The sequence below is a fragment of the Epinephelus lanceolatus genome, chromosome 8, assembly GCF_041903045.1.
Source record: "Epinephelus lanceolatus isolate andai-2023 chromosome 8, ASM4190304v1, whole genome shotgun sequence".
Taxonomy (NCBI): domain Eukaryota; kingdom Metazoa; phylum Chordata; class Actinopteri; order Perciformes; family Serranidae; genus Epinephelus; species Epinephelus lanceolatus.
The window spans coordinates 39,109,737-39,135,506 of NC_135741.1; the positions used below are offsets into that span (position 1 = coordinate 39,109,737).

Genomic DNA, 25,770 nt, shown 5'->3' on the forward strand with positions numbered 1-25,770 from the left:
CATGTCTCCAGCTCTCCAGGCACACACACACACACACACACATAGAAAGAGGTAGTCATTAGGCTGAGGTAGCCCCATAGACACAGTGTATAATAGTGGTGTAGCTACATTGGCAGCAGCAACTATGAGAGGAGATAAGTTTACAGGTTGAGCTAGGCTGGTTGGCAGCCTTTGTCGCATTCTTGGAGGAACAACACGAACCGTGGGACGTCGAAGAGTCGTGGGACAGTCCGTGTAACTGGAACAATAAGTGGTGGATACATACGGTTTTTGGACGGAGAGCAGCGGCGGCGGCAGCAGGAGCAGGGCGAGTGTGTGAGTGCTTTGGCGGCGGTCCCGCTGCTAGCGAAACATGAACAAAAACCACCGAGTGCCGAGCAACCGTTCTCTGAGTGCCGTGGAGGTGAAGAGCAAGGTACAAATGGAGACTCCTCTGTCTGTTTGTTTACCCGCTATTTGTACTCTTAGCTCTCTTCGTGATTACTGAGGCTAATTTACGCTAGCCTGCTAACGTTAAGTGGCTTGATAGCAAGTTATGATGTCGCTCAAATTACACAGATAGAAGCTAAAGCTAAACTCGCCAACACAGGTTTTATCACTCTGACTAGCTCGCTATACATAAAAATGTGACGTTAACCGTGTCGCAGTTTGATTGTAAGTTAATTTGAGTAAGTTTGAAGGTGGAGGTTATCGTCACCTGACGCCGCAGTGAGCCAGTGTCACCTGTCACAGCCTCCTCCGCCGCTCCTTCCTGCTCATGTACCAAATATTGACTCAAAGTTTGAGGCAAGTTTTCGTTTCAGAATAACCCCATGGGAAGTTTACACAAGTTGCAAGACGTTTATGTGAAATTAGCCCGGTATGAAATGCTAATATCTGGTTGTTATGTCATTCACCTGTGCGTATAGGTGTCATACGGCCTGCGACAGGCTCATTGCTCCTTTCGCGACAGTCAGTGTCCTCAGTCCTCCAGCCTGTGGCATGATGGCACACACATGCAGAGGAATGGGACCTCAGGGCGCTTTTTACTGCTCAAAACTAGTTTTTAGGAACTGCGTATGTTGACACAGACTGTGAACTATTTGTGTGTGTCACTACCTGTATAGTTAACAATAACAAAGTACGTTTCCCCACGTAGCTACACAAAGTAATAAAATACTTTTTTCAGCTCCTTCCCAAAGCGAGGAGTCCAGGGTCAATTAAAATGTTTTGTCTACTGTTATACTAATGTGGCTACTTACCAGAAACAGGCCTGGGACCTGTTTAATCTCCCAGCCTATAGTTAATATAATTCTGCTGATGCATAAGATGACAAGTGTCCAGATTGGCAGTGACTTTTAGATCATCTTTTGTCAGCGCTGGGCAACAGTAACCACAACACTTGGTACCTCTCATCAACACCACCGATGGGACATTGGACTGTATCTCAGCCAAACAGTTGCCTTAAGATCAGGCATCTGCAGCCATCTTCTGTCAGATGGCTTGACTAGACGGGCAGTCTTGAATATACTGCATACATAAACACAGATACACAGAGATATGCACACATCAGAGTCCACATTAATAATTCATCACATGTGGTGTGTTAGCATATCCACATGGATAACAGACTCTTGCATACAGCCTACGGTGGTTTTGAAATAAGCTAGGCTACCAGAACAGTGTGTGCTTATCAGACACAGCCCCAAATCTCAGACCCTTAAAGGAAATGGTTGCTAACATTTTAGATTTCAGCTATCTTCCTGTTTATCTGCCCCTTAATTAATCAGTTCCTCAATCTCTCGCATGTGTGTTTGTACAATTGTGTTCATGTTCCTGTCTGCTCCATCCCAGTTTGGTGCAGAGTTTCGTCGATTCTCACTGGATCGGTCGAAGCCGGGCCGCTTTGATGAGTTCTATGGCCTCCTGCAGCACGTACATCGCATCCCCAATGTGGAGTTGTTGGTGGGCTATGCTGACATTCACGGCGACCTACTGCCCATCAACAATGATGATAACTACCACAAAGCCATCTCCACTGCCAGCCCTCTACTCAGACTGTTCCTGCAGAGGAAAGGTAAGCACAGAAGAAGTGTTTGATCAAAGAGTCTCAGTTTCCACCTGTTTGTTGGGTCATATCTTCGGAGTCCATCTTTCCTATGGAAATACAAACACAATGTGAGAGCTCTAAATATTAGAAATATGGGATATACTGTTGAACAGAAACAGACAGTTATAACAGACAACAGTATCACCTTACCTTGTCAGTTTCTCCGGCTGTATGGTGCTTAAGTATTTGTCCTGATTGAACTGTCAGTTCAAGCAAACAACTCAACTCCCTTGTTCTCGAGCTATGTCCTTTAGTGTCCCTTTCTGACCCACATAGCTAAAGGTCAGTGACCTTGCTGAGAAGCAGTGTGTTCCCAAAGGCAATCTGTCTGCAAGGGCTGAACAAAGCTAAAAAAAAGGTCAACATAAAGAGCAATGAAGGGTAGATTATTTGCTGTTTTTTCCACTTCTCTCAAACCATCATCTGTCAAACTGCCCAGGGGTTACTTGTTCGATTAGGATATCCTGTTTCTTTGGCACGGCAGTCACACGTTCACAGTGTGTTTTTACTGTGTGTGACGGCTGACAAGTTCAACACAAACACTTTTTGTCTACAATACTGCTGCTGATTATTACTTCCTCGCTGGCTCTGGTGTAACCACTACCAATAACTATTATAATTCTTGTCCTGTTAATACAGTAGGCTATAGCGTATCACAGGCAATTCCTTTGTGTTTTCAGATGCTGGGGGAAGTAGTTAGTTGTAGCTCAGAGAAGTTTCTGTAATGTTTGCTCATGAATGTAGTTTGCACATGTCTATGAATTAGCATAAAGCAGTTTTTGTCAGACGACATGTATAAAATCTTGATTGGATTAATTTTTAAAGTGCATCCTTGCTAATGAGTAGCTGAGTGTGACCTGTTGCATGCAGGGAGGAACCCCGGGGTCTGTGGGCCGGGGTAGGTCGGGCCGCGCGCTCTGTTGTGTTTAAGCTGTCTCGCTGTGCCATATGACCCTATAGAAGCTAAGCCACTTTGTCAGGAGGAGATTAGTGGGGTCACTGTGTAGCGCTGCATGGGACTGTGTTTCAATTACATGCTCCAGACACTAGCCCCACGCTGAGCTCACTGCTGCTCACACACACAAAAACACAGGAAAACACAGTCATGCAGGCAAGCAGGCATCACGCATCAGTCATGCACTCAAACGCGCACACTGCCTTGAAAAAAAGACAAGGCTAAGACACACTAATGCAGCCACAACCCCCTGTAGACCCCGGGTTTCCCTCCTAATTTTGTCTACCCCCCTTCACCTTACTGCTAAGCACCAGTTGGTTCCAGCTTAAAAGGCTCTGCAGTGTGCGGATGCAGCAAATTTCCAGATATAGATCATTTATTATATATCTGCAGACAGTAGTTATTATCTCTAGTGATGGCTCTACAGTGAGTATAGACTTCTCAGTGTTGAGGAGGAGAGGTATGTCAGGCCAAGGGCCAACTCAGAACCTTTTAAACACTGAATGCTGTGCCCTGTTTGTTTATGTGGAAGTATCTCACATCTTTGAAAGCTGCTCTCTTGGCAACATGATGCCAAACTGACAGAGAATGACAAAGGATTTTTGGAGTTTTTGAGAAATTGTTTTAATGATAATGAGTCCTTCATGGTCCTGTATGTTGTTATGGTGGTATCAGCACAAATGACCCCACACCTGAAGGAGGTGATCCTTTTCTAAGATCCTCCTTTAATGAGGCGAGTCAAGTCCAAACTCTTTAATGTTATCAGCAGCACAGGTGGAAGGTCATAGTGCAAGTACATGGGGTCATAGTGGGAGGGTCACACTTAGGCTGCATCCACACTTATATGTTTTCGTTTTAAACACATGACTTTTGTCACCTTTACACTTAGTGTCCACTAGGCTTCAGCGGTATCTGTTTTTTCATACCTTCCTGAAATTTCACCTGAGTATCCAGTATATAATGGTATTTGTGTGTGGCGCTACCCTCCCATTAATAAATAAACAATATAAACTCACAAAATGTTGAGAACGGTTATACCCTTACACCAGTTTCAGAGAGATATAACCATGCACCTTCTGAATACAAGTTTCTCTCTTAAACTGAACTGAACTGAAGACCAATGTTAACATAAGTGACTTGTTAACTTATCATAAACCAGACAATATTTAAACTCGCCAGAAACAAAATTAAACTCACCAAAGCCCTCTGTTTTCTTGTTTGTCCTTTAGTTAGTTAGTCCAATGATTCAACAATCACCAACCATCAGAGTTAGATGTGATGATATGCTGTTTTTCCCCACGGTCTCTCTCTGTTGTTGCTCGGTGACTGAATGTCCCACCTGTGGAGAATGACCTCTGTCGACGAGTGACATTCACCATGCAAGCCTAGTGTCCACACAACTCTGACTTTTCAAAAACTCTCAAAAGGAGACCTTTGAAAATGCTGCTGAACCAGTTGTAGTGGGAAAATTTGGGGTTTGCTTTTTTCAGTTGGATGGGTAGAAAGCAAGACTTTTGAAAATAATAATGCAGACACCCATGTTCGCTTCTGATTGGGTCTCATCAGTCACAATGTGTCAAGAAAAAACATTAGAGCTAGGCTTAACATCATATACCTTTCGGGATTTTATCTATGATGGATAATGCCCCCGGTACCACTCTAATATCTCGCCCAATTTGCTTTGCAACGACTGCCAATCTATTTTCTGCCGCCTTGACTGCCTTTGACTTATGTGTGACTTTCAGTAACAGCTCCACACTATTGTGGGTCCAAGCAAAGAAATCTCTCGTCTTACTTTTTGTCATTGCTGTTCTTCCTATTTTTTTGTAACTAAGCACCCAACCACAGAGTAGACAATCTGCTTCCTGTTTACACCGGCACACACATGCCCACTGTAAGTGAATGGTCATGTGGTATGCATTTGCAGTGTTAGTATGGATGGAGATTATTTCTGAAACATGCTAAAATGCTCAAGTGTGAGGAGATTGTTTTATTTAAAGTGCTGTTTTAAACTGAAAAAGTTTTAGTCATACAGTCACAAAGTGGCTTATAATGCCATTCGACTGCTACTTTGTCCTTTGAAACTGTGACTGAGCGATTATGTAAATGTCTTAGATGGTCAGTGGTCAGACGTGATGTGATTGGTCATTATTGCATAAGAGCAGGACTTCAGACAAGGCAGCAGTATGTGAGCTAAAGTTTGTCACAACTTGGCCTTCATGGAATACAGCAGTGAAAGCTTATAACAGATATCTGAGAAATATGTTCACAGCTAATAAAAACAACACTTAATCTCCTGTCTCATTGATTGTAAACAGGTTTCCGACAGACAATTTCCGTTGACATAATTTGTGTGTGTCTTCTAATAAAAAGTGTCTTGTCGCGGCACAGTTCAGACCATGTGTGTCATTTGAGTTTATTTTTGGCGGAGTGTTTTATTTGTCTGGAAGACTAAATCCTACGTGTATCCAAGGCTAGGTGCTCTGAGTGTTGTTCATTCATTGATGGGCAGATGGTTCAATGGATGGATAGAGGGGCGGATGTTAGGCTGTGAGTGTCTGTTGTTGTATTGTTGTGGTCTGGTTCTTGAATAATGCTCACATTGTTGTTGTTTATGCATCAACGCTACATCACTGACCAGCCATTAACGTCGTATTGTTTCACTGCTGAAAAATGGGCTAAGTGTTTGTGCCTGTGTGTGGACGACTGGACTCTTGTCTATGCCGGTCATTTTTAAAACTGCTTCAACACACACCAATATTAACTCAACAGCACCAGGGATCCCCTACACCCCGCCCCCTATCCCTGAACAATGTGTTGATGATTACTGAGCTGGCAGTGAGGTGTCCACTGTTTACCGGTTGTCATGGCAGCGATGAAGAGGCCCGTTCATAGGTGGATTAACAGAGCTTGAGTCTCTATAAGCTCTGTGTAAATGGGCAGTGTTGTGGTCATTTAGTCATGTTGAAGACAAAACAGTCCACTCAGTAATACGTATAACATAGTAATATTTTTTGTGCTTGTTGTCATATCAGTGGCTGTTGTTTTAGGTGCTGACAAACAGCAGCTTTTGCCAGCTTTGGAGACGAGGCTGTTTCACATCTGTTTATTTGCAAGCCCTCAGTCAGTCTGTCAGTTGATGTTTGTCAGAAATCCTTGTCGAGAGCTGCAACGATAAGGTAAATGAAGCTGTGGCTGATAGTTTTATAAATTGCTTTTTGTAATATTTGTAATGTCACACAGAACTACATGATAGATGATCTGTGAAAAAATCATGTTCCTTTGCCCTCTTGAACTACTTCTTATGACCTTACTACACATGAATGAAAACAACCAACCAGAGCCGAGGAGTCTCTAATGCAGCTGTCAATCATGTCAATCACTGCTCGTCAACTGTGGTCAAACTAGACAGCACTGATCAAATATGAATCAAGATTCTGTCACTGCATTGTCTATTTCTCGCCTCAGATGTTTTCACAAACATATTTTTTTTTTTTAACAATATTTTTATTGAGAGCAAGGTATATGTAGACAGTTATACAAAAAGATAATATTTTTTTGATTTTTCACAGAACACATAAAAAAATAACCCCCCTTCCACCCACCCACCCTACAACATCCAGTGCATCCCAATCTAAGGAAATAAAGTTAGTAACTAAATGAATAAATAAAAGTTATGATATTGATAGGTTAAGATATCATTCAACAGTTACAAATAGTTAAACAAAGAGAAAAATAAAGATAAAGTGGAGATAGCTAGTTCGATAATAAAGCTTGAGAATAAATGAGGAGGCTGTGTTTGCTGTGCGACATCATACAACATCCCTCAGGATCTAGTAATCAAGAATTTATGAGTTGTCAGGGAGGGTTGGAAGTTTGTTAATAAAAGACATTACTGGGTTCCAGGTGGAATAGAAGTGGTCTCTCGACCCTCTAAGTGTGTATTTGATCTTTTCTAGGCTTAAATGAAGCATAAGGTCATTCATCCATAAGCAGGTGCTAGGTGGTTTGGGGACACACAAGCATATTTTAGTGTACTGTTTAGCTGTAAAATGAAAAAGTTTGTGACCCAGCTGCTATGTTTAAAACAAACTGGCCCACCAGCCAGAGCAAATATTCTCCTTTTACAGCTAATCAGTGCACTAAAATATGTTTGTGAAAATGTTTGAGGTGAGAAACATACAATGCAGTAACAAAATCTTGATTAATGTTTGATCAGGGCTGCCCAGTTTGACAGTTTGACCGCAATTTATGGGCAGTGATTGACATGATTGACAACTGCGTTAGAACCTTGGCTCTGATTGGTTCATCTCTGTGAGCCATGGTAGATTATATCAGATGCCATTAGAAGAAATATGAAGAGGAGGATCGGCATGTTTTTTTTCCACACACTATTTACCTCATACAATACTGTGTGGATGTAGTGACACTTTAAGCAAAAAATTGGCAACTTTTAATCGATTGTTTTAGTAAACAAATAAAGCCAAACATTTGCTGGTTTCATGCTTCTTAATTGTGAAGATTTGATACTTTTCTTTGACAGACATGTAGCTTTGGATTTTTGGACTGTATGTTGGATAAAACATATCATTTGAAGATGTCACTGTGGGTTTTAGGAAATTACACAGGGCATGTTTCACTAATTTGTGACAATGTATTGACCAAAAGATTCATCAAGAAAATAATGAATAGATTAATCGATAAACAGAATAATTGTTAGCTGCAGCTGTATATATGTTAATGAAAACCAAACACAAATAGTTATAGTTTATGATCCAAGCAAAACTGACACTGGAGAAACTGTGAGTCACATCCAGGTTTATGTTGATTGGCTGTACTCATGGTAGTCAGAAGAGATTGAGTGACGCCATGTTTGCTGGTATCAGTCATCCAGAACGTTTGCACACACACAACATACACAGCGTTTCTAGGTTGTCATCATTGTAGTGGGAGCAGGTATCCCTTTAAGGGCGTGGGTTTGTTTGATGACGTTGCTCATAACTCACACAGTTTCAGTCCTGAATGGCCTGTAACTCTTATCCAGTAAGGTAGAGGACAAATGTATGAAGGGGGACAGGAATGCTTGTATTTGCATATCCCAGCTGGGACTGCCTTAGCAATTAGTAACCAGTGGCCCATGAATCATCCCGCCAGTGAAAAGGAAATGTACAGTGTGAAAGTACAACACGGACAAAGTCTACCCACCCTGCAAAGCAAGCGTTATAGCAGGATAACAACAGCAGCTCTGAGTGTGATAAGCAATGCACCGAGTCTAGTATGTGAGCCGCAGTAGCTCAGTCCAGGGATTTGGGTTGGGAACCGGAGGGTCGCCTGTTCCAGTCCCCGTCCGGACCAGATATGGAGTGTGGACTGGTGGCTCCTGCCAGTTCACCTCCTGGGCACTGCCGAGGTGCCCTTGAGCAAGGCACCGAACCCCATAACCGCCCTGGGTGCCTGACCAAGGCAGCCCCCTCACTCTGACATCTCTCCACTTTGTGCATGACGCTGTAGGTGCATGGTGGAAGAGATGGGGCGAGAATGTGACAGTCACACAGAGCCAGATAGAACAAGGAAGACAGTGTGGTGGAGAAAACGATTTGGGCGAAAGAGACATAGCATAAAAAGTCAGAGTAAGTGAAGACGCCACAGCATGTAAGGAGGGAGAGAGTTATACTGTGAGCTTGAGATGAAAGGATTAAAGTGAGAGAGACAAAGTGCTGGCAGGTGTAATGGATAAAACACAGGAGAGGGGCAGCTGTAAAAAATAATAGAAATCAGCCACCCCTGCTTTAGATCTCAAGTTTGCCACAGAGCATTAATTATTCCCCAGGATGCTGCATGTAATGAGTGAGGGAATGATGGATTCACTGGAGGAGGAATGCGTGGAGGAGGGACATATCTTAGACCTAATAAGAGAGATGGAAGGATGAAAGGGAGACAGAGTAAACAGTATTAAAGAGGGAGTAATATATAAGGCATTGTTTAGGCAAGGCATGTAATTAGAGATGTGGGGAAATGAGAGGGAGTAGTGTAAGTGTGATAGGAATGCAGCAAGAGGGAGAGAGAGAGGAGGATAGTGGGAATAGTATTAGTGAGGGAGGAATGCAGAGTGAGGCCCAAGCTGGGGAGGGTGGGAGAGAGAGAAAGAAATAAAGAGGGAGAGAGATGGAGGAAGAAAGAAGGGAGGGAGGGGGGCATTTTGGGTGGAATGTGGCCAGCCTCTGATCACGTCTGCTGGCTAGATTAGTCAGGACAGGAGGCCAGACTGGACCCTCGGCTCCAGAGCCTGGCTCCGTCAACAGGGGGTAAAGATGGACAGAGAAAGAGATGGTGAACAGTCGAAGGAGAATGAGGGAAAGAAAGCGGAGAGCCAGAGAACATTTTGAAACAAGAGAGAGCGCACAGCCTGGCACGCTAAAACCTTACTCTGTACCCTTTGAAACATGGCTGGATGAGACTTTATGCAGGCTGCAAGACGATGGAGGGAGGGTGGCTGAGATGGAAGAAGAGGGGGGAGACAATGGGAGCCCAGGCTCTCTGTTATAGAGACTGTCAGAATTTCTCAGCTCAGAGTTGGTAAGGGAAGATGAATGAATAGATGGAGGGAAGGAAACAGGGGCAGCCTCAGACTGGATGAGAAAGGAAGGAGAAGCAGGACTTTGGACCAATGCGGTAAGAGACAGGGAGAGGTGAAAGGGAGGGTGAGGGTGAGGCAGTGGGCAAACTGGCAAAATGTAAGCAAGAAAGAAAGTGGACCCTTAACCACTACATAGCACCATAAGAGAGAGACTGAAAAACAAGAAAGACGGTGGGGGGATGGAGGGTGGGAAAGGTAGGGAGTGAGCTGTACAAATGCAGCTATGGAACAGGAAGGAGTGTATACCCCGGGCTCCAGGCTAGGACCTGTTAAAATTTCATGTGGTTGGCTTCATGCAAGTGCATGATCATCATTATCATTGGTGCCCCTCTGGCACTTTGCGTCCTGTGCACAGTGTGTGATGTGCATGTACATGGTGGTGGCGAACTTTAAGAAGCAAGAAAGGAGAAAGCTGGTGAAAAGGGAGAGACAACATCAAGTTCTGATTCAGATGCCACTGCAGGCAGGGAGAGACTGACTGAGCCAGTGAAGAAGAAAAATGATCAATGTCAACCACAGTGGCTAAACATGGTTGTGGTACGAGGGTTGGGATGTTAGGACAGCTCTGCACACTGATACTGTGGAGGACCTCATTCAAATCAGTGCTGAGGGACAGAGCTGATGAACTATGATGCAAGGCAGGATGTTGAGCTGTGGCTCTTCCAGGGAAAGAGGGCCAGGGGTCCCAAATTTAAGCGCTGGCCCCTCTGCTTTGCATTGCAGGGGGTGAAGGAATGCTGCTGCTTTTGCTTTCATTAGATATGGATTAACCAGCCGCGACAGTGTCACACGACTAACTTGTTTTTATTTAGTGTATCTGCGTGTGTGTGCATGTGTATGACATCATGTGACAATGTGGTTCTTGTGGCAGCTATTGTAGCGGGAACTACCATGGAAACCGTTTAGAGTATTTTGCCTGGTGTTAATATGCCTGTCTGTTGGTCTGTCTGTGGACAGAATTTGTCAAGATTTTGAGTTGCAACCGTGCCAAATACAGTCACGAAACATTACAGGTGTGTGGTTGAGATCAAAGTGAAAGTCAAGTTTGAAAGTGGGTGTGGTCTGAGCAAGGGGGCTGGAAGTAGAGAAGGGACTATTGCCCCCTAGCCCACTTTTGTTTTAAGTTGCTGATTACTGTTGCAAGATGGTCTATAGTTATGTTTTCTTTTAAAAAATTATATAATAGAACATAACCTATTATGTCAGCCACTGCTCATGGCAGAAAAAACATGAAACGTAGATTGAATTATTTACAAATACTAAGTCAAGTCATATTGTACCAAAAAGGGCTGCGACCAAATCAAGTGCTGGTGTGACCAACTGAAGAGTTGGTTGCCTTGATACTGATTGTGTCAGGTGAATGTGTGACGTGCTGTTACAGAGATTGTTGAACTTTGTCAGCTTGGGCCTCTGTCATAAATGCCAGCCAATATATTTCTCCTTATACTGTCTCATAGCTGAAACAAAGAGCCTTAATTTTGGCCATTTTAGTTTATGTCACTGGGTTTGAAATTGCTGTGCAAGAACAAGGATGGTAGATTTTTCTGAACAAAGAAAGCAGTTCTGTATTTGTATTTAAAATGAAAATCCTGAAGGTATAGACTGAAAGGTGTTCATACAAATGAAAATCACCAGAGACTGGTGGTGGTTTCCACCCACACGTGAAGTTGCATTAGATATACATCAGTAATTAGAGATATCTTTTCATTTTGGCTTGCGAGCAGGCAGACGTATTTCTTCCTGATTTTTAATTAAAAAGCGTTCTTTCTGTCTCCTGGGCTTGGTGCTACAGCGATATTGATATGAAGCGAGATAACTGATATGCTTATCTGTGAATTTCTTTCAGCACACCATTCCAGCATATTTGTCCTGGCTAGCTGAGCACCACAGTCAGCAGGCTCTGACATGCAGCTCCCAAACACTGCTGCCTAACTACTGTCACTGTTTGGAGTTTATTTGCTCGTTTACCATTTTATATTAAAACTGTTCGTATGGTTTTTTACACTGGTGTATTTTCTCAAATGCGCAACATCGCTTTAGCTACAGTGCGGCTCAAAGTTTATCTGGGCACTGAGGGATCTGCCTCAGTGGCCTGATCTAACTGCAGGTTGGCTGTGTTGTCTTGCAGAGCCAGATGTTGGAGGCAGGACAGAGCCAGAAGCACACAGTCCGCCTGCTTGTCCCTCCCCTGTAAAGTCCCTATTTAGACAATTGAGCAACAGGGTTCTGAGACTAGACTTGGATCCCCCCTGCCCACGTGCCTGCTCCTCCATCCCGTCCTCTCCTCTATCCTCCCCAACATCTAGTCCTTCCTCTCCCTTGTCCTCCTGGAGGCGACATATAGCTGGACTGCGTAGAAGGCTGGGTTTATCAGACAGAGATCTAGCCACCTCATCCGAGACTCACCCCCCTCCCTGTAACACGGTTCTGAAACATACACCACAAAGTGACCTGCCCCTGACCTCGACCCCACCCTGTCCAAAGCTCAAATACAGCCTCAGCCCACGGCACATCCCTGCTTCAGTCTACATGCCCCACGCTGACTCCTAGCATGTCTCAGTCCCTCATCAAATCCATACTTGTCCTACCAGTCCTGGTCATCCAGCCACAGTCCTAGACTAACCCTCATGTCCAGATGCTACATCTACTGTCCCAACACTAGCCTCAAAGGGTCACTGAGTCCTGTGCTTGATATACCATCATTAGTAGCAGCAGTAGCTTTAATAATGACAGCTTTAAGAGAGAGAAGATTTCAGCTGGACAGCTATAAAGAAAGGGAATGATAACAGAGGCAGAAAGAGGAGAATCTGCAAGACCAAGAGGGATGGACAGAGTTGGAGAGACAGAAAAAGGCTCCTAAGAGATGGACAACACAGACTGAGGGACAGATTGAGTGAAGGACACAGGGGAGAAAAGTGGGAGGGTGAAGAGGAGAGGAGGCACTGCGGGAAGGAAAGAGGTGTCTATGTCAGCACAAAAGAAATTGATGGAATTGCTTCATAATGCAGACGAGAAGCAAACACACACACACACACACACACAGAAAAGTGCTGTACATGAGTGTAGACTGGCAAATAAAATGTATTAATTCTGCATCAACCCCAATCGTAAGCTGTGTTTTGTAAACAGCAAACTGCTACATTAAAGCTGGTTTCCTTCTACAGTGTAGATTTTAGTTTCGGTATGTTTTGATAAATGGCTGCTGTCAAGACAGGAATAAAGCAGTGCTGATGAGCGTAATAGAGAATTCATGAGTTAGATTATATGAGGAGGCCTAGAAGCAGGCTAATGTTCATGACTGAAGTCTTTTGAATTATGGATTTAATAAGTAATTCCTCAAACTGTCAGCTTAATTACATATCAAGTCTTCGCTCCAGCTTGCCTCACACCTCTGCAGGACTCGACAGCATCTTTCTTCCCCAAACACCTCGACATGTCTGTGTAGTCTTCTTCTCTGTTTCCTTGCCTGTTACTGTTGCGTCCTTTCCTCTCAGCACTCTCCCTTTGACCTGCCTCCTTCTATTTCTTTCTCTCTGTCTTATCAGCAGCATTAAGGCACTTTTATCTGGGCTGTGCCAGGGAGGTATGCTCACCGCACCAGGAATAGTAACCCTCCGGGAATTTACTCCTTTGAAAGTTTCTTATCACCTCCTCCTCCTCCTCTTTTCCTTTCTTCTCTCTCTCTCTCTCTCTCTCTCTCTCTCTCTCTCTCTCTTTCTCTCTCTCTCTTTCTGCAGTGTGTATTTGCTGTATTTCTCTCTCCTGCCTGTTTTCAGTCTTCTGTTTTACACCACCCCTGGTTTTTCTCTTCAACACAAGTTCACTTTGACACACACGTACACTCCCCCTCCTCCTCCTCCTCCTCCTCTTGTATCGTTCTGTGTCAGGAACACCGTGGCACCGGCTGTGTGGTGAACGTCCAGGCTTGTCATCAACAAACCTGACTGTTTCCAGCACAGCACAACCTTCAACGGCTTGATGTTTTCTCTGTGTTTTACATTCTGAGATTCTTGAGATATGTGTTATGTTTGGATACAGAAGATGGGTTTCATGGACAGCACTTATTCATTTTAAACAGATAAAGACTCGTCCTTTGCTTCTATCTAGAGTATAAGTTATGCATAGGGCTGTGTAGCATTTTAAAATTACAATACCACTACCAATATCTGTACTCTTAAAGTGATACCAATAGCGTACTTCATTTGATACCTTTTTTTTCTACTTCATTCGGTACCCATCATGTGAATGGAAGAATTCAGTCAACTACTTTAATTACTTTAATTTATTTCAAATGTTTTGGTTGCATCTCGGCATGCTGAACCGCCAGCCGTTAAATACACTGCACTCAACTTCACCACACGACAGACTGTATGAACTGTAGCTGCTGCTGCAGTGGGCAACCACTCGTCACATTAAATGAAAGAAGGCCTGCAGTGATTGGCTGCGAGCAAAACCATACAAATTCTGTAGAAGTTACATTTCGACTGGTCAAATCTGATTTATAGATATTTGATTTAATTATAGGTAGCAATAATGATTACAGATATCTTCAATTAAATTTCCACGTGTTGAAAAAGGATTGGGGCTATTGGAAAAGTAGATTTCCCATTTCAGATATCAAATTAGCATATTCATTTTGGATGTACGTACGTCACTGACGATCTCTACAATGACATTTTGACAGGTGGGAATTCCTGTTTTGATATCTGAAATTCAATTCTGACTAATAATAAAAGGAACCTCAAATTTAATTTTAACTAGTATTAATATCATTTTCAGTGGTTAAAATTGTATTTCAGATTTCTCAAATGCAATTCTAGATACATTCTTACTAGTTTCAGTTCTATGCCCACATATCAATGATTTGATTTTGCTTAGTCAGAATTTCATTTTAGGTAACTATAATTCCATGTATAATATCTTAAATGTAAGAACATTGCCACAAGTAAGAATTAAATTGTTGATATCAACAATTGACATTTCCACCAGTGAGAATTGAGTTGAGATATCATTAATTAGAACTGCAACTAGTCAAAATGACATTATGGATATGTGAACTTGAAATTATAACATGTCAAAATTAAATCATACATATCTGTAATTGAGTTTGTCAGTGGTTAAAGTTGAAAAAGTGTAATTAAGTTACAGATATCTACAAAGAACATTTCCACTTGTAAGAACTGAATTGTTGATATCAAGAATTACCATTTTGACAAGTGAGATATGAATTGTAGATATCTTTCATTAGAATTGCTGCTAGTCTGAATAAAATTATGGATGTATAGGCTTGAAATTCTAATTCTAATTCTTCTTGTCTAAAAGCAATTGTTGATATGTACAATTGCTACTGTCACTACTGATTAAATGTCCAAAGGGCTTCCCATATTGTTTGACTGGAGAAGTTTCGACACTACTTGGTACTGGGTTATGTTGGTCGATACCTTAGTGGTATCAAGTACCGAGTACCCAGCCCTATTTATGCATGTCTCTGGTCAAAATATTAAACCATTTATTTCAGAGATGAATGTATCAGTATGTGCTGAGACCTTGTTCGTAGTGCTCCACAAGCACTATTGTTTATTATACAGGTTTAATAATAACTACAGTAGTGGTGAGTTATGTGCCATAAAATGAAAGGTTGTACTACTTTCACATGCATTATATCTCTCCCAAGAGCCACTGCATAAGTACCTGAAATATAAATGTGGAGTCAGAGAACTAGTAGCATTCGTAGTAGTGATGGTGGTAGTACCTAATGCCTGTCATGTAGCTCCTTCCTGATTGTGTTGTCTCATCTGGACACGGTATCAGGTTTCCCTGACGCAGCGCCGGGCGACAAGTACCAGGAAGTAATGGGTTGTTGGTGTCACTGTTGTCATCAGGAAGATTATGTTACGAGGAAAGCCAGGGCCTTGTCATCCTGCATCATTGTAATTGTAATGCTAGGTAACCATGAATGTAGCTGTCACTGAAGAAGTGGGTGTAATGAGAGTGTAAGAGCAGGTGCATGCATGAGTGGTTCTAGAGAAGGAACTGATGTCCACTGAAAAAAGTGTGGCTCTAAAGATGCACACTTGTGCCATGTTATATATTTGATTTTTAAAGCATACACAAATTATTCTTATGAGTAAGAAAACATGTCTGTAATATTTTCTTGTTCAAGATAGGTAGTTAGTGTCACAGACAGAGATAATAGTGTGGTTAGCTGTGGCGTGTTCCGAATGGCTGCAAATACCACTTATTCTGAGCCATTTACGTTGGCTCCTTTAAAACCAGTCTAGAGTTAAGCATGATGCATCCAGAGAGTGTGAAGAATAAAGCACTGAGGAAGATGACGCGTTCAACCAATGAATGCCAGTTTGCACAAGTGCTTTCCTCTCCTTAGGCTGAGTTGTCGCAGTCTCTTCAATGTCAGGATAGAGATGCATTAGTTGTTCACTCTGTGTGTGCTTGTGCGTGTGTGTTCGTTACATACTACAGAGAGGAATGACTAAGCATCACTGCATGTGTCCTCGCTTGTGACGGTGTGTGTTGGGTTGTCATTTTCTCCTCCATTGCTTTGCTTCCTTTGCTCCTCACTGACTCCATTCAAAGTGTGGGAAATCAAAGCAGCCCCTGCATAGTTGGAATACCTAACCTGTGCCGAGCCATGGCAAGCGCAGGGCTGGGGATTATGTTTTTATTCAGGGTTTGTGAATCATGCCTTAAGTATGATGCTGACTGATACACTGCAGCTGTACCTTCTATCATAGTTATGGTCTGAGGAGATAAGCTTTGACAGAGGTAACTAACAGAACTACTTTAAGGCATATTTAACGTGGGTTGGTGACCTGCAGTTAATCTGCAGTAGTGAAAGGGGTACTCCAGTGATTTTAGCATTGCCCTTCATCAAAGCTGGGGGACTCACAAGAGATGGATTAAAACAAAAAAGACCAAAATCAAGGCAGCAGAGGCTGAGATACACAGACTTTGCAGTATGGGTCAACTCTAAAAACACTAAATCCTACATTTCCCCCATCTTTTTATCAGACACTCTTTGTATGGTAAAACTCCCATGCCTTTCAGGTAGCATGCCCCCAGTTTATATCACACACTTTGCGTGAAATTTTCTAGTCTCCAAGCCCAAACTGAGTTTAAGCAGAGGTCATCACTGTGACATAATCGGGTTATTTTCTCAGACTCGACAGAGCTCCTCCAACGCCACAGGGCTGCAAACAGTAGCATAGCACAGTTTACCTCCTACAGTAGTCACCTCACCCAGTGTTACTTACAAAGCCAACAAGCATTTATACTACATCATAATACTTGAGTACAGGCTACATAAAAAATCCTGCCATAATAGCACATCCACTGTGTATTTGCACACTGTGTCAAAGCTTGGATGCTACTATATCAGAGTCTAGGGTGACTTAAAAGAAGAATTAAAGAGTCACTCAATCAGTCAGCTGATGTTAGGTTAATAAGCTAGCTAACCACAGCAGGTAAAATATGTTCGTGACAGTTGTAATTTCAGTGATCAAACCAATGGTTGCAAGCTAGAAATAAGAAGCCTGCTTTTGTTTACTTTTGTTTGAAATCAAGCACCAATTATTTAAAAAAAATATGTATTTTTTTATTTGCCTTTGTTATTATTATAACCTGTATATGGCAAGTGAGAATGGGGAGCTTTGCAGGTGAAGCAACAGTAACTAAGGGTGGGTGGAGCTAAACAAATGGTCAACTGATCTGTATCTCTTAAATGGGTGGAGTACCCCTTTATTGGACAGAGAAATGGCATCTTTGTTTGCTAAGGAAAAGTGGAACTAGTGCATGGTGAAAGAGGACACTATAACAAGTTCTTCATGCCTGCAATGATTTGTTGCAAACTTGTCCATAAACAGCCCTCTCAAATCTTAGCATTATGAAACCCTCATAGTTGGTCTCTGATTTCATTTAATTAATCATTAGCTAAACCAGCTGCATACCTGCAGCATACCTCAGTCATGCCTCATGTATTTACAGAACACAAGGGATTAAAGGTGAAGTTATATGTGCAGTACAGATGCAACCTTTCAACTGCCTAAATAATGACATTAGCCAAACAGCTTTCTCAGTGGCTCATGTTCAGATATGTTGGCTTGCTAAGATCAGGGTTGTCTAGTTAAAACCCACATTCCAAAGTCTGGTAGCGGGTTGTTGCCCGTTTGCTATAATCGACCACAAGCGCCATTCTGTGCTAGCCAACTGTGATTATTGCACTGTTGGCTTTATTGATAGACCACTGATGGTGCTCAGATATTCCTATAATGCAGCGGAGGTCAAGCAGTTGTGTATGTATCAGTACAATAATGTGAAATATAATTGGACCAAACTGGATAAAAATATTTGGATTTTAGAAATTTAGAACAATTACATTTTTATAAATAATAAGATAGCACTTATTATTTTTATAAATAATAAGATGGCACTTATTATTTTTATAAATAATAAGTGCCATCGTTGTTTGCACTGTCGCCTAACAGCAATTTCAATCCTGCCGGCAAACTTCTACGTGGAGTATTGGTGTTCTCCCTGTGTCTGCGATGTTTTTTTTTTTCTTCCATTGTGCATGTCAGTCTTGTGATAGTCAGACATCCTTTCCAGGGTGTGCCCCAACCCTCGTCCAAAGTGAACTGGGATAGGCTCCAACACCTCTGCGACCCTGAATAGGATAAGTGGCTGTGGATAGTGACTGAATAAAAACAAACATATATAGCTTACCCATTTACTGTATGTACATATATATATATTTGAAGTAAATTTTAAAAAAAAAAAGGAACAAGTGAGTGGAGACACATGCAAAATGATAATGTAGGTGACCACCATCATATTTCCAAAAATAGATTTATATGAAATTAAGTGTTATGGTTATTTGACTGCAAAGATTAACAGGGTAAGCAGCTGAGAGAATGGATGGAGGTCAGTTACATGACTCCGAAGTTTACTGTTGATGGTTTTTGGTGGCTTTCCCTTCTTAATATAATGTTAAATTAGAAATTTGAAACATTTGATGGTAGATTTTCACACAACATGTTTTGGAGCTTTGTATGGATTATATCAGTCAGCAATTAATACCATTAATTACTTCAGTGCTTCAGTGTGTGCCATGTACAGCCATTTACTGCTCATTTAGTTGTCTTTATGCAAACAAAAGTTTGAGAGTTTGTTATATCATCCAGCATTTTATTTTTAGTGTCACTGGGACAACTGGGAAAGTATTATCCTCAGCTCTGTGTGTAAATAAAACAGTGGAAACAAAATCAGGTCATTTGTTCTTTAACAAATGAGAAACATTGAGTATTTATATTGTGCCTTGCCTATAGGCCTCTGTAGCCAATTAGACGAGAGAGATAGAGAGCTGTGCGTCTGTGCTCTAATGAGCTATAATGTAGCTAGGGTTTTTCTGGGTATTGGGTCTCACAGTGCTGCTGTTCATTAGTATGAACTAATTTCATACTAACTTAGGCATCATCACTAACCATGGATAATCCTTATAGATGCATTTGTAATTTGTGTGTAAATGAACACCTGCTCCTGTGTGCTTACATATGTTGTTTTGCTGAGTGGGCTCGTAAACGCTGTGGTCAGGAAGCTGCATGCTTATACCATTTGCCACCAGAACAGCATCTCTTTGTGGTGTGTGTGCGCCTGTGAGTGGCCCTGAGGGACCGTCTTGTTCTCTTTGCTCAACTATAACTCGGTTGTCGTGTCTGGCCTTTCATATGCTGGAGATGGAGGGATGGTTTAGGTGAAAAGAGGTCTAGAAAGAGTGAAATAAGATGTAGAGCATCGCCTCCTCCTATGCGAGGCTGCACTGCAAGAACAACCCTTGTGTCAACAATAGAGGCAGACGTGTGTGTGTGTGTGTGTGTGTGTCTGTGTGTGTGTGTGTGTGTGAGAAAGTGCTTTGAAACATCCACCTGTATGCCCTTTTTGCATAATGTTCCTCTTTATGACAGTGTTTATGTGCTTGGGAGGAGCAAAGCATTCAGAAAGTGCTGTTTGAACATGAACAGATTCTGAAACTTTTGTAGGCATTTTGACCTCACAGACTCTTACTAAAGCTATTGTTGATTAGATTTTCTCATTGGGAGTTGGCCCCTAAATTCAGAGCTGGCAAAGATAGAGAAAGTGTGTATACACTAGACTCGTGCCTCATGGGAACTGAAACGCGAGACTGCCGCTCTTTCTCGAGACAGTTGATCCTTTGTTTTGGTTTTAGAGATGGAGAGGGGAGTGGTGGGGTGCGTACCTGTCAGAACCTGAGAGCCTGAATCTTTATCAGCCACCTGAATGGATATTTGCCCAGATTACTCACACACACACACACACACACACACATACTCAAAGAAAGAGACACACAGGCAGGGGAGAAGTATTCAGTGTAACAATGCCAGCGCTTTATTTATAGAGCACTTTCATCTAAAAACAGAGTTTTACAAAGTGCTGTAAAAACATCAGAAAGTGAGGAATGCAATAAAGGTGAAAAAGTTGAAGACATATTCAAAAGAAAGATGTTGGAAAATAACACCGCAAATAGACAAAAACCTGGATAAGGGACTGACAAGAAAGAGAATGAAGGTCACAAAGATGTTAATGTTTAGCTGTTTGTATTATGCTGGTTAACTATTAGGGAGCCAAGGTCTAGTTTTTCCCTCCCTTACCTGGCCAGCCCTTGGTCTCTAGTGTTACAATCCGCCATGTCAGGTTAAAGTCTATAGCAGTGTACACACTTCCTCCAAAAAATGTACATAAAAAAGGCCGGGTTTCAAGGCATCCTGGTGACTCATGCACCTAAAATGTGACCATTATATGCTTCAATCAATTGCAAGTCAGAAGTTGATCATTCCAACTGAGTATTCCCGACTTCTGATCTAAATGCATCCCAGTGCATTTCATTCAAATTCTCATTCAAATAACATACAACAACTCAAAATTGTGTCAACGGGTGCCGAGCATAATAGTGTTAACCACCACAACCAGTAGCATAAAGTTGTAGTGTGCATACCTTTTGTGTGTTCGGAGACAGATATACACATGCTTGCAAAGACTTCGATCAAGCACAAATCAACTGAATGGAAGTGGAAATGGCTTCAACGATGTTACAGCAATAACTGATGAAACTGACATACTGCTCAGTTCACTGAGTGTGCTGCCATGTTGCCATGACATCAGGTGTGTTTATGCCAATGAACTCTGGTTAGATGGACCTTGCCCGAGTTTCCGACTTGAATGACAGCTCCGTTTCACTTTTACATGTTCAAGGTAGTTTTTTCCAAATTCTGGGTACGATGCATTAAACCATGGACTGGTTCATCATGTGACCTTTTTTTGATATTTCAAACCTACTCTGTTTCTTACGTGAAACAGAAATGCCAAAAGAACTTAACAGGAAGTTTGACTTTTTGAGAAATATGCAAATTTGCCTTCTAGCTGAGCATTAGATGAGAAGATCAGTACCACTCTCACATCTGTCTGTTAGATATAAAGCTACAGCCGGGAGATGGTTAGCTTAGCTTAGCATAAGGACTGAAACAAGGAAACAGTTAGTCTAACTCCCTCCTCTTCTGTCCTCTCAACTAACACATTACCATATGTTAGTTATTTGTCAAAAAGTGCTGATGAAGGGCTGTGAGTAAGACTGAGCATCCGTCTGGCTGCTGTGGCATTTTGCATCAGTAAGACCTGAGGGGAGTTCTGAGGATCAGCGTCTTGTGTGTGTTCAGCACAGACACCCTGCAGCGGTGCCTCAGGCTAAGAGCTGCTCTGTTGCAAAGCATTATTCACTCCTGAAGCTACATGATGCAACAGAGTGTCAGCCTGAATACCCTGATGTGTAATTAGCGTAGTATGATGATAATGGAAAATTAATCAGATTTTGTTAATGTTTGTCCTCTTTGTTTCTCTCTTCCCTTTCTTTCTTCTCCATGCCACATCTTCCTCCTCTGTACTTCTCTGTCTCCACTTCCTCTATCTTTTGTTTTGCAGAGGAAGCTGATTACACAACGTTTGGTACGGACTCGCTGACCAGGAAGAAGAACACAGTGCTTTCAGCGGTTCTTCTACGGCCTGACACCAACAGGAAAAAACCACCAGTGATCATCAGCCTGCCAAGGGACTTCCGCCCCGTCTCCTCCATCATCGATGTGGACATCCTTCCTGAGACACACCGACGCGTTCGCCTGTACAAACATGGTCAGGAAAAACCGTTGGGCTTCTACATCCGTGATGGCTCCAGTGTGCGGGTCACTCCACAGGGCCTGGAGAAGGTCCCAGGCATATTCATCTCTCGCATGGTGCCTGGTGGGCTGGCGGAGAGCACTGGCCTATTGGCAGTCAACGATGAGGTGCTGGAAGTTAACGGTATCGAGGTAGCTGGAAAATCTTTGGACCAGGTGACGGACATGATGATCGCTAACAGTCACAACCTCATCATCACCGTCAAGCCTGCCAACCAGCGGAACAATGTTGTTCGCAGTGGAGGAGGAGGAGGAGGAGGCACGGCGTCCGGTAGCTCGGGACGCTCGTCAGACAGCGGTGCCAGCTACTACGGCTACTCATCGCACAGTGGGGTTGGTGCTGCGGCCTCCATGCCATCACACATCATCCAGAACTTCCCAGTTGGGGAGTTGGAGAGCGACGAGGACGACGAGGACCTGGTGATCGAGGCAGGGGGTGAGGCTGAGCCCATCAGACGCGCCCCCTCCAACTATAGCATGCCCTCGCTGCCTCGCTACGAGCCGCACCTCAACCTCCGCACTGCCGCCACCTCAGCCTCTGCCCTCTCTTTCAACGCCAATGGAACCCTGCCAGCCAGCGGCAGCAGCGGATCACTAAGCAACGCCAATGCCACTTCGACCACACCGTCCCCAGACAGAGCAAATGAGAGGCGGAGTCTTGAGGAGGAGGGCACTGTTATAACTCTGTAGGCATTCACACGCTAAACACTGGAAACCAGAGAGAGACAAAAAAACTCATACTTTTATTCACACTTGTGGGAGTCATGGATCAGCTGATCAAACACGGGAATATCCTGCACCATCATACAGCGACTGTACCTGAGAAGCACAATGAAAAGTGTACATATTAAATCACAATGTACATCCTAACATTTACCCATCAAACACTGCACTCCATACTTTACATGCCAATGACCATGTGTGTGTGCCATAGTGGTGATGCCCCCCTCCCACCTCGCCAGTACACAGAAAGTGTAGTATGATTTTTATGCCCTCCACTTCATCTCTAAACCACTACATGCACCTGTTTTAAACCTGGAAAATGTTTTTACGCTGAGCTTCCACAAGAGAGCAGAGATGAGACTCCCAATCATCAGTCCCATGAATAGATGAAGACTGAAGTCCTGTGAACAAGTTAATTCCACCCAGTGGCGTCCTCAAGGGGGGCCATGGCCCCCCAGTATAGTTGCTCCTCCCTCTCACTGGCCCTCCTGCGAAAATAATTGGAGGCCGACACTACTGTCTTAAAGAAGCTGTGGAAGCTGCGTGAAGGTAGTACTATCTTGTAGGCAAAGAGCCAGTATACTTCAACAGCATAATTGAATTTCTGACTTTCAGGCTTTTGGTTTTAGTTTGCCACCCCAATATTTTCAGTGGCCCCATCTGGCCGGCCCTATGAAAAATTTCTGGGGGTGCCACTGAGTCCACCCCACCATTACAAACAGACATTGAAGCTCAAGCATTTGTTGACAATCTGTGGTTGTTTTTTGCCTCGTCACCCCACCCCTGCACCACACTCTGACCGCCTCCCTTTCCCCAGGTGACCACAGCATTCTTTTAGTAAATGGTTGCGGTACTTTCCACACAATTCAGTACTGCAACAGTCGACCAAGTGCTGAGATCTGCAATAATACTGTATTTTTTTTTTAATTGAGGAGAAACCACCGAAAAAACAAGTCTGGGTTCTTTGTGTTGACTCAGATGCTTTTAACCATGGTTGTTAGCGGTTCTTCTTCTTTTTACCTGCTGTGTTAATGACTGATAATGAAAGATTGATGAATTTGGTAATTTTTGGGAGCAAGTTTTAAATATCCCTTTACCACCAGGCCTGTGTTTTATATTATTTGAATGTTTCTGTTTCTTTTTTTAACAGTACTTGTACCTTGCAGATGACTGTATGACCAGTTTCCATCTGACCTATTGGAGGTTTCGAGTCACTCCAGAAAAATTGCTCCTAACAGGAAATGAAACATACTAGAATTAATTTCGTATTTCCTTCATATTGCACTCCCTCTCCCTTCCACGACAAGGGCTATTTCCCCTGCTGCATGTGTACAAATGACAAAATGTGAATGTGATTTAATATGTTTTGTTTGTTTGTTTTCTCCCTCTTCATTCTTTCTGGACCGTGACTCAATATATCGTATCTCAGTGCTGTACAATATATTCTGTATGTCTGTAGTTTTCTAGCCAGAAGTTCACTTGGATGTGTCCTGAGACATTCACATATGAAAAGTGTTCTCTCCAGTATTTCTACACCATTAACTTTTTTGTATCTTCATTCTCATTGAATTAAATTAATGGCGTACTAGGAGAGAATATAATGCAACAACTGTGTTAAGAATGCTACCAAATGACTTTGACTTTTGGGCCTAAATGGCAGATTGATAGCTGGACTGTAACACTGTTAGCAAGTAGAGCTGCAAAAAAGAGTTTAAATGAGTGATACATACAGTTACGAGAGAGAAACCACCCATATCTCAAAAATAAGCCCTGGTTAGATTGAGTCATATTTAAACAAACACACATTGCAGGTACACTGGGCACAAACTGATTCACGTAGTGTATTTAATAAAGGTGAGGCAGGTCTGTGTTATGTACAGTATGTTGGCATTTCCATTGCAGCTGTTCCCCTGAGCAAGAAAAAAAAAAAAAAAAACGATTAGGCCTAAATTTGAAAATTCAAATATCCATTTTTATGTTGTCTTGAAAGCTGCACTTAAGAAAAAAAAACCCTCACAAGCCTTTTGACACTTATTTGTGACTCTGGGCAGTATAAATATTATTGACTTTGCTTAAATGATTTTTTGGCCGTGGACCTAGTCAGCCTGGACCCTTTTTTCCCACGTTTGTGTTTTTAAATTGTCAACATGGGCGGATTATGACACAATGGGCCCCTGGGCCTGGACATGTAAAAGGCCCCCCTACACCCCCCCAGGCAGGAACAACATGCTGTTGTTTGTCCCTGCAAAGTCCAAGTCCTTTTGATGAACTGCAGGGATTTACACTCACTTGAAATGTATCATGATGGGTTTTTTTTCTTGTGACATTTTTCAAGTAAATGTATAGACTATTCCTTCATCATTTTTGGGACTTTTGGGGCTCTGTTATTGAATGACCAAGCCATTTGACAAGAAATGCAAAGTTAATAACAGTGACTTTTTGCAGAAGTTACACCCATGACTATCGAGAGAGACCGCTCCAGTCACAGCAGCAAAACAGGCTGCAGTGTAATTCCTATGGGCAATTGTGTGCTCAATTTACATCGATTAAAGTGCTTGTTTTTGGCACTGACAGGTTCAGACTGTTATAATAAGTGTCTGACAACATTACGGGAAAGTCCTTACAAGTCCTTTTGCCGGTCTGTGTGTTAGTGGGTGCGGTTACGTGATGGCTTCTCATTCGGAAATAAAGTTTTTCAAGGTAGTTTACATGGGAAATATCCATTCGGAATGAGGGTTTACATGGGAGATCAGTTTAATCGCCTTCATTTGGGTCTGCACAAGGTTTGGGGCAGGGAAGGTTTCTGATTGGATAGGGGCGGGGCGGATGTTACTTGTACCGGAAGAAAACACTGTAGTCCTTGCTCCGGATAACAAGATGCTTGACGCCGCCATTCTTAGTGCCTTTTTCGGGCTTGTTTTGCTTATGTTCTTGAAGCAGCAGTACGACAACAACCATGTTCTGCTAATACTTAGTTTGTTAAGGAGGAGAAGAGAGGTAGAAGGTCGAGGAAGGGAGATAGAGGACCATGCTGTGGTGAATGGAAACCGGTGAATGCAACGAGTCCGACTGCTCTATCTCAGCCCGTTGCTATGCATGCTGTATACGT

The 25,770-nt window shown here is 42.7% G+C and overlaps 1 protein-coding gene across 1 annotated transcript; it reads left to right on the forward strand.

The window, feature by feature from the left end:
* Positions 1-86: 86 nt before the first annotated feature.
* pard6b (par-6 partitioning defective 6 homolog beta (C. elegans)) lies at positions 87-24,598 on the forward strand. The gene is made up of 3 exons (XM_033629425.2): positions 87-415; positions 1,834-2,056; positions 21,688-24,598. The coding sequence occupies exons 1-3, from the start codon at positions 353-355 to the stop codon at positions 22,626-22,628; spliced, it is 1,227 nt and encodes a 408-aa protein (XP_033485316.1). The 5' UTR covers positions 87-352; the 3' UTR covers positions 22,629-24,598.
* Positions 24,599-25,770: the final 1,172 nt, after the last annotated feature.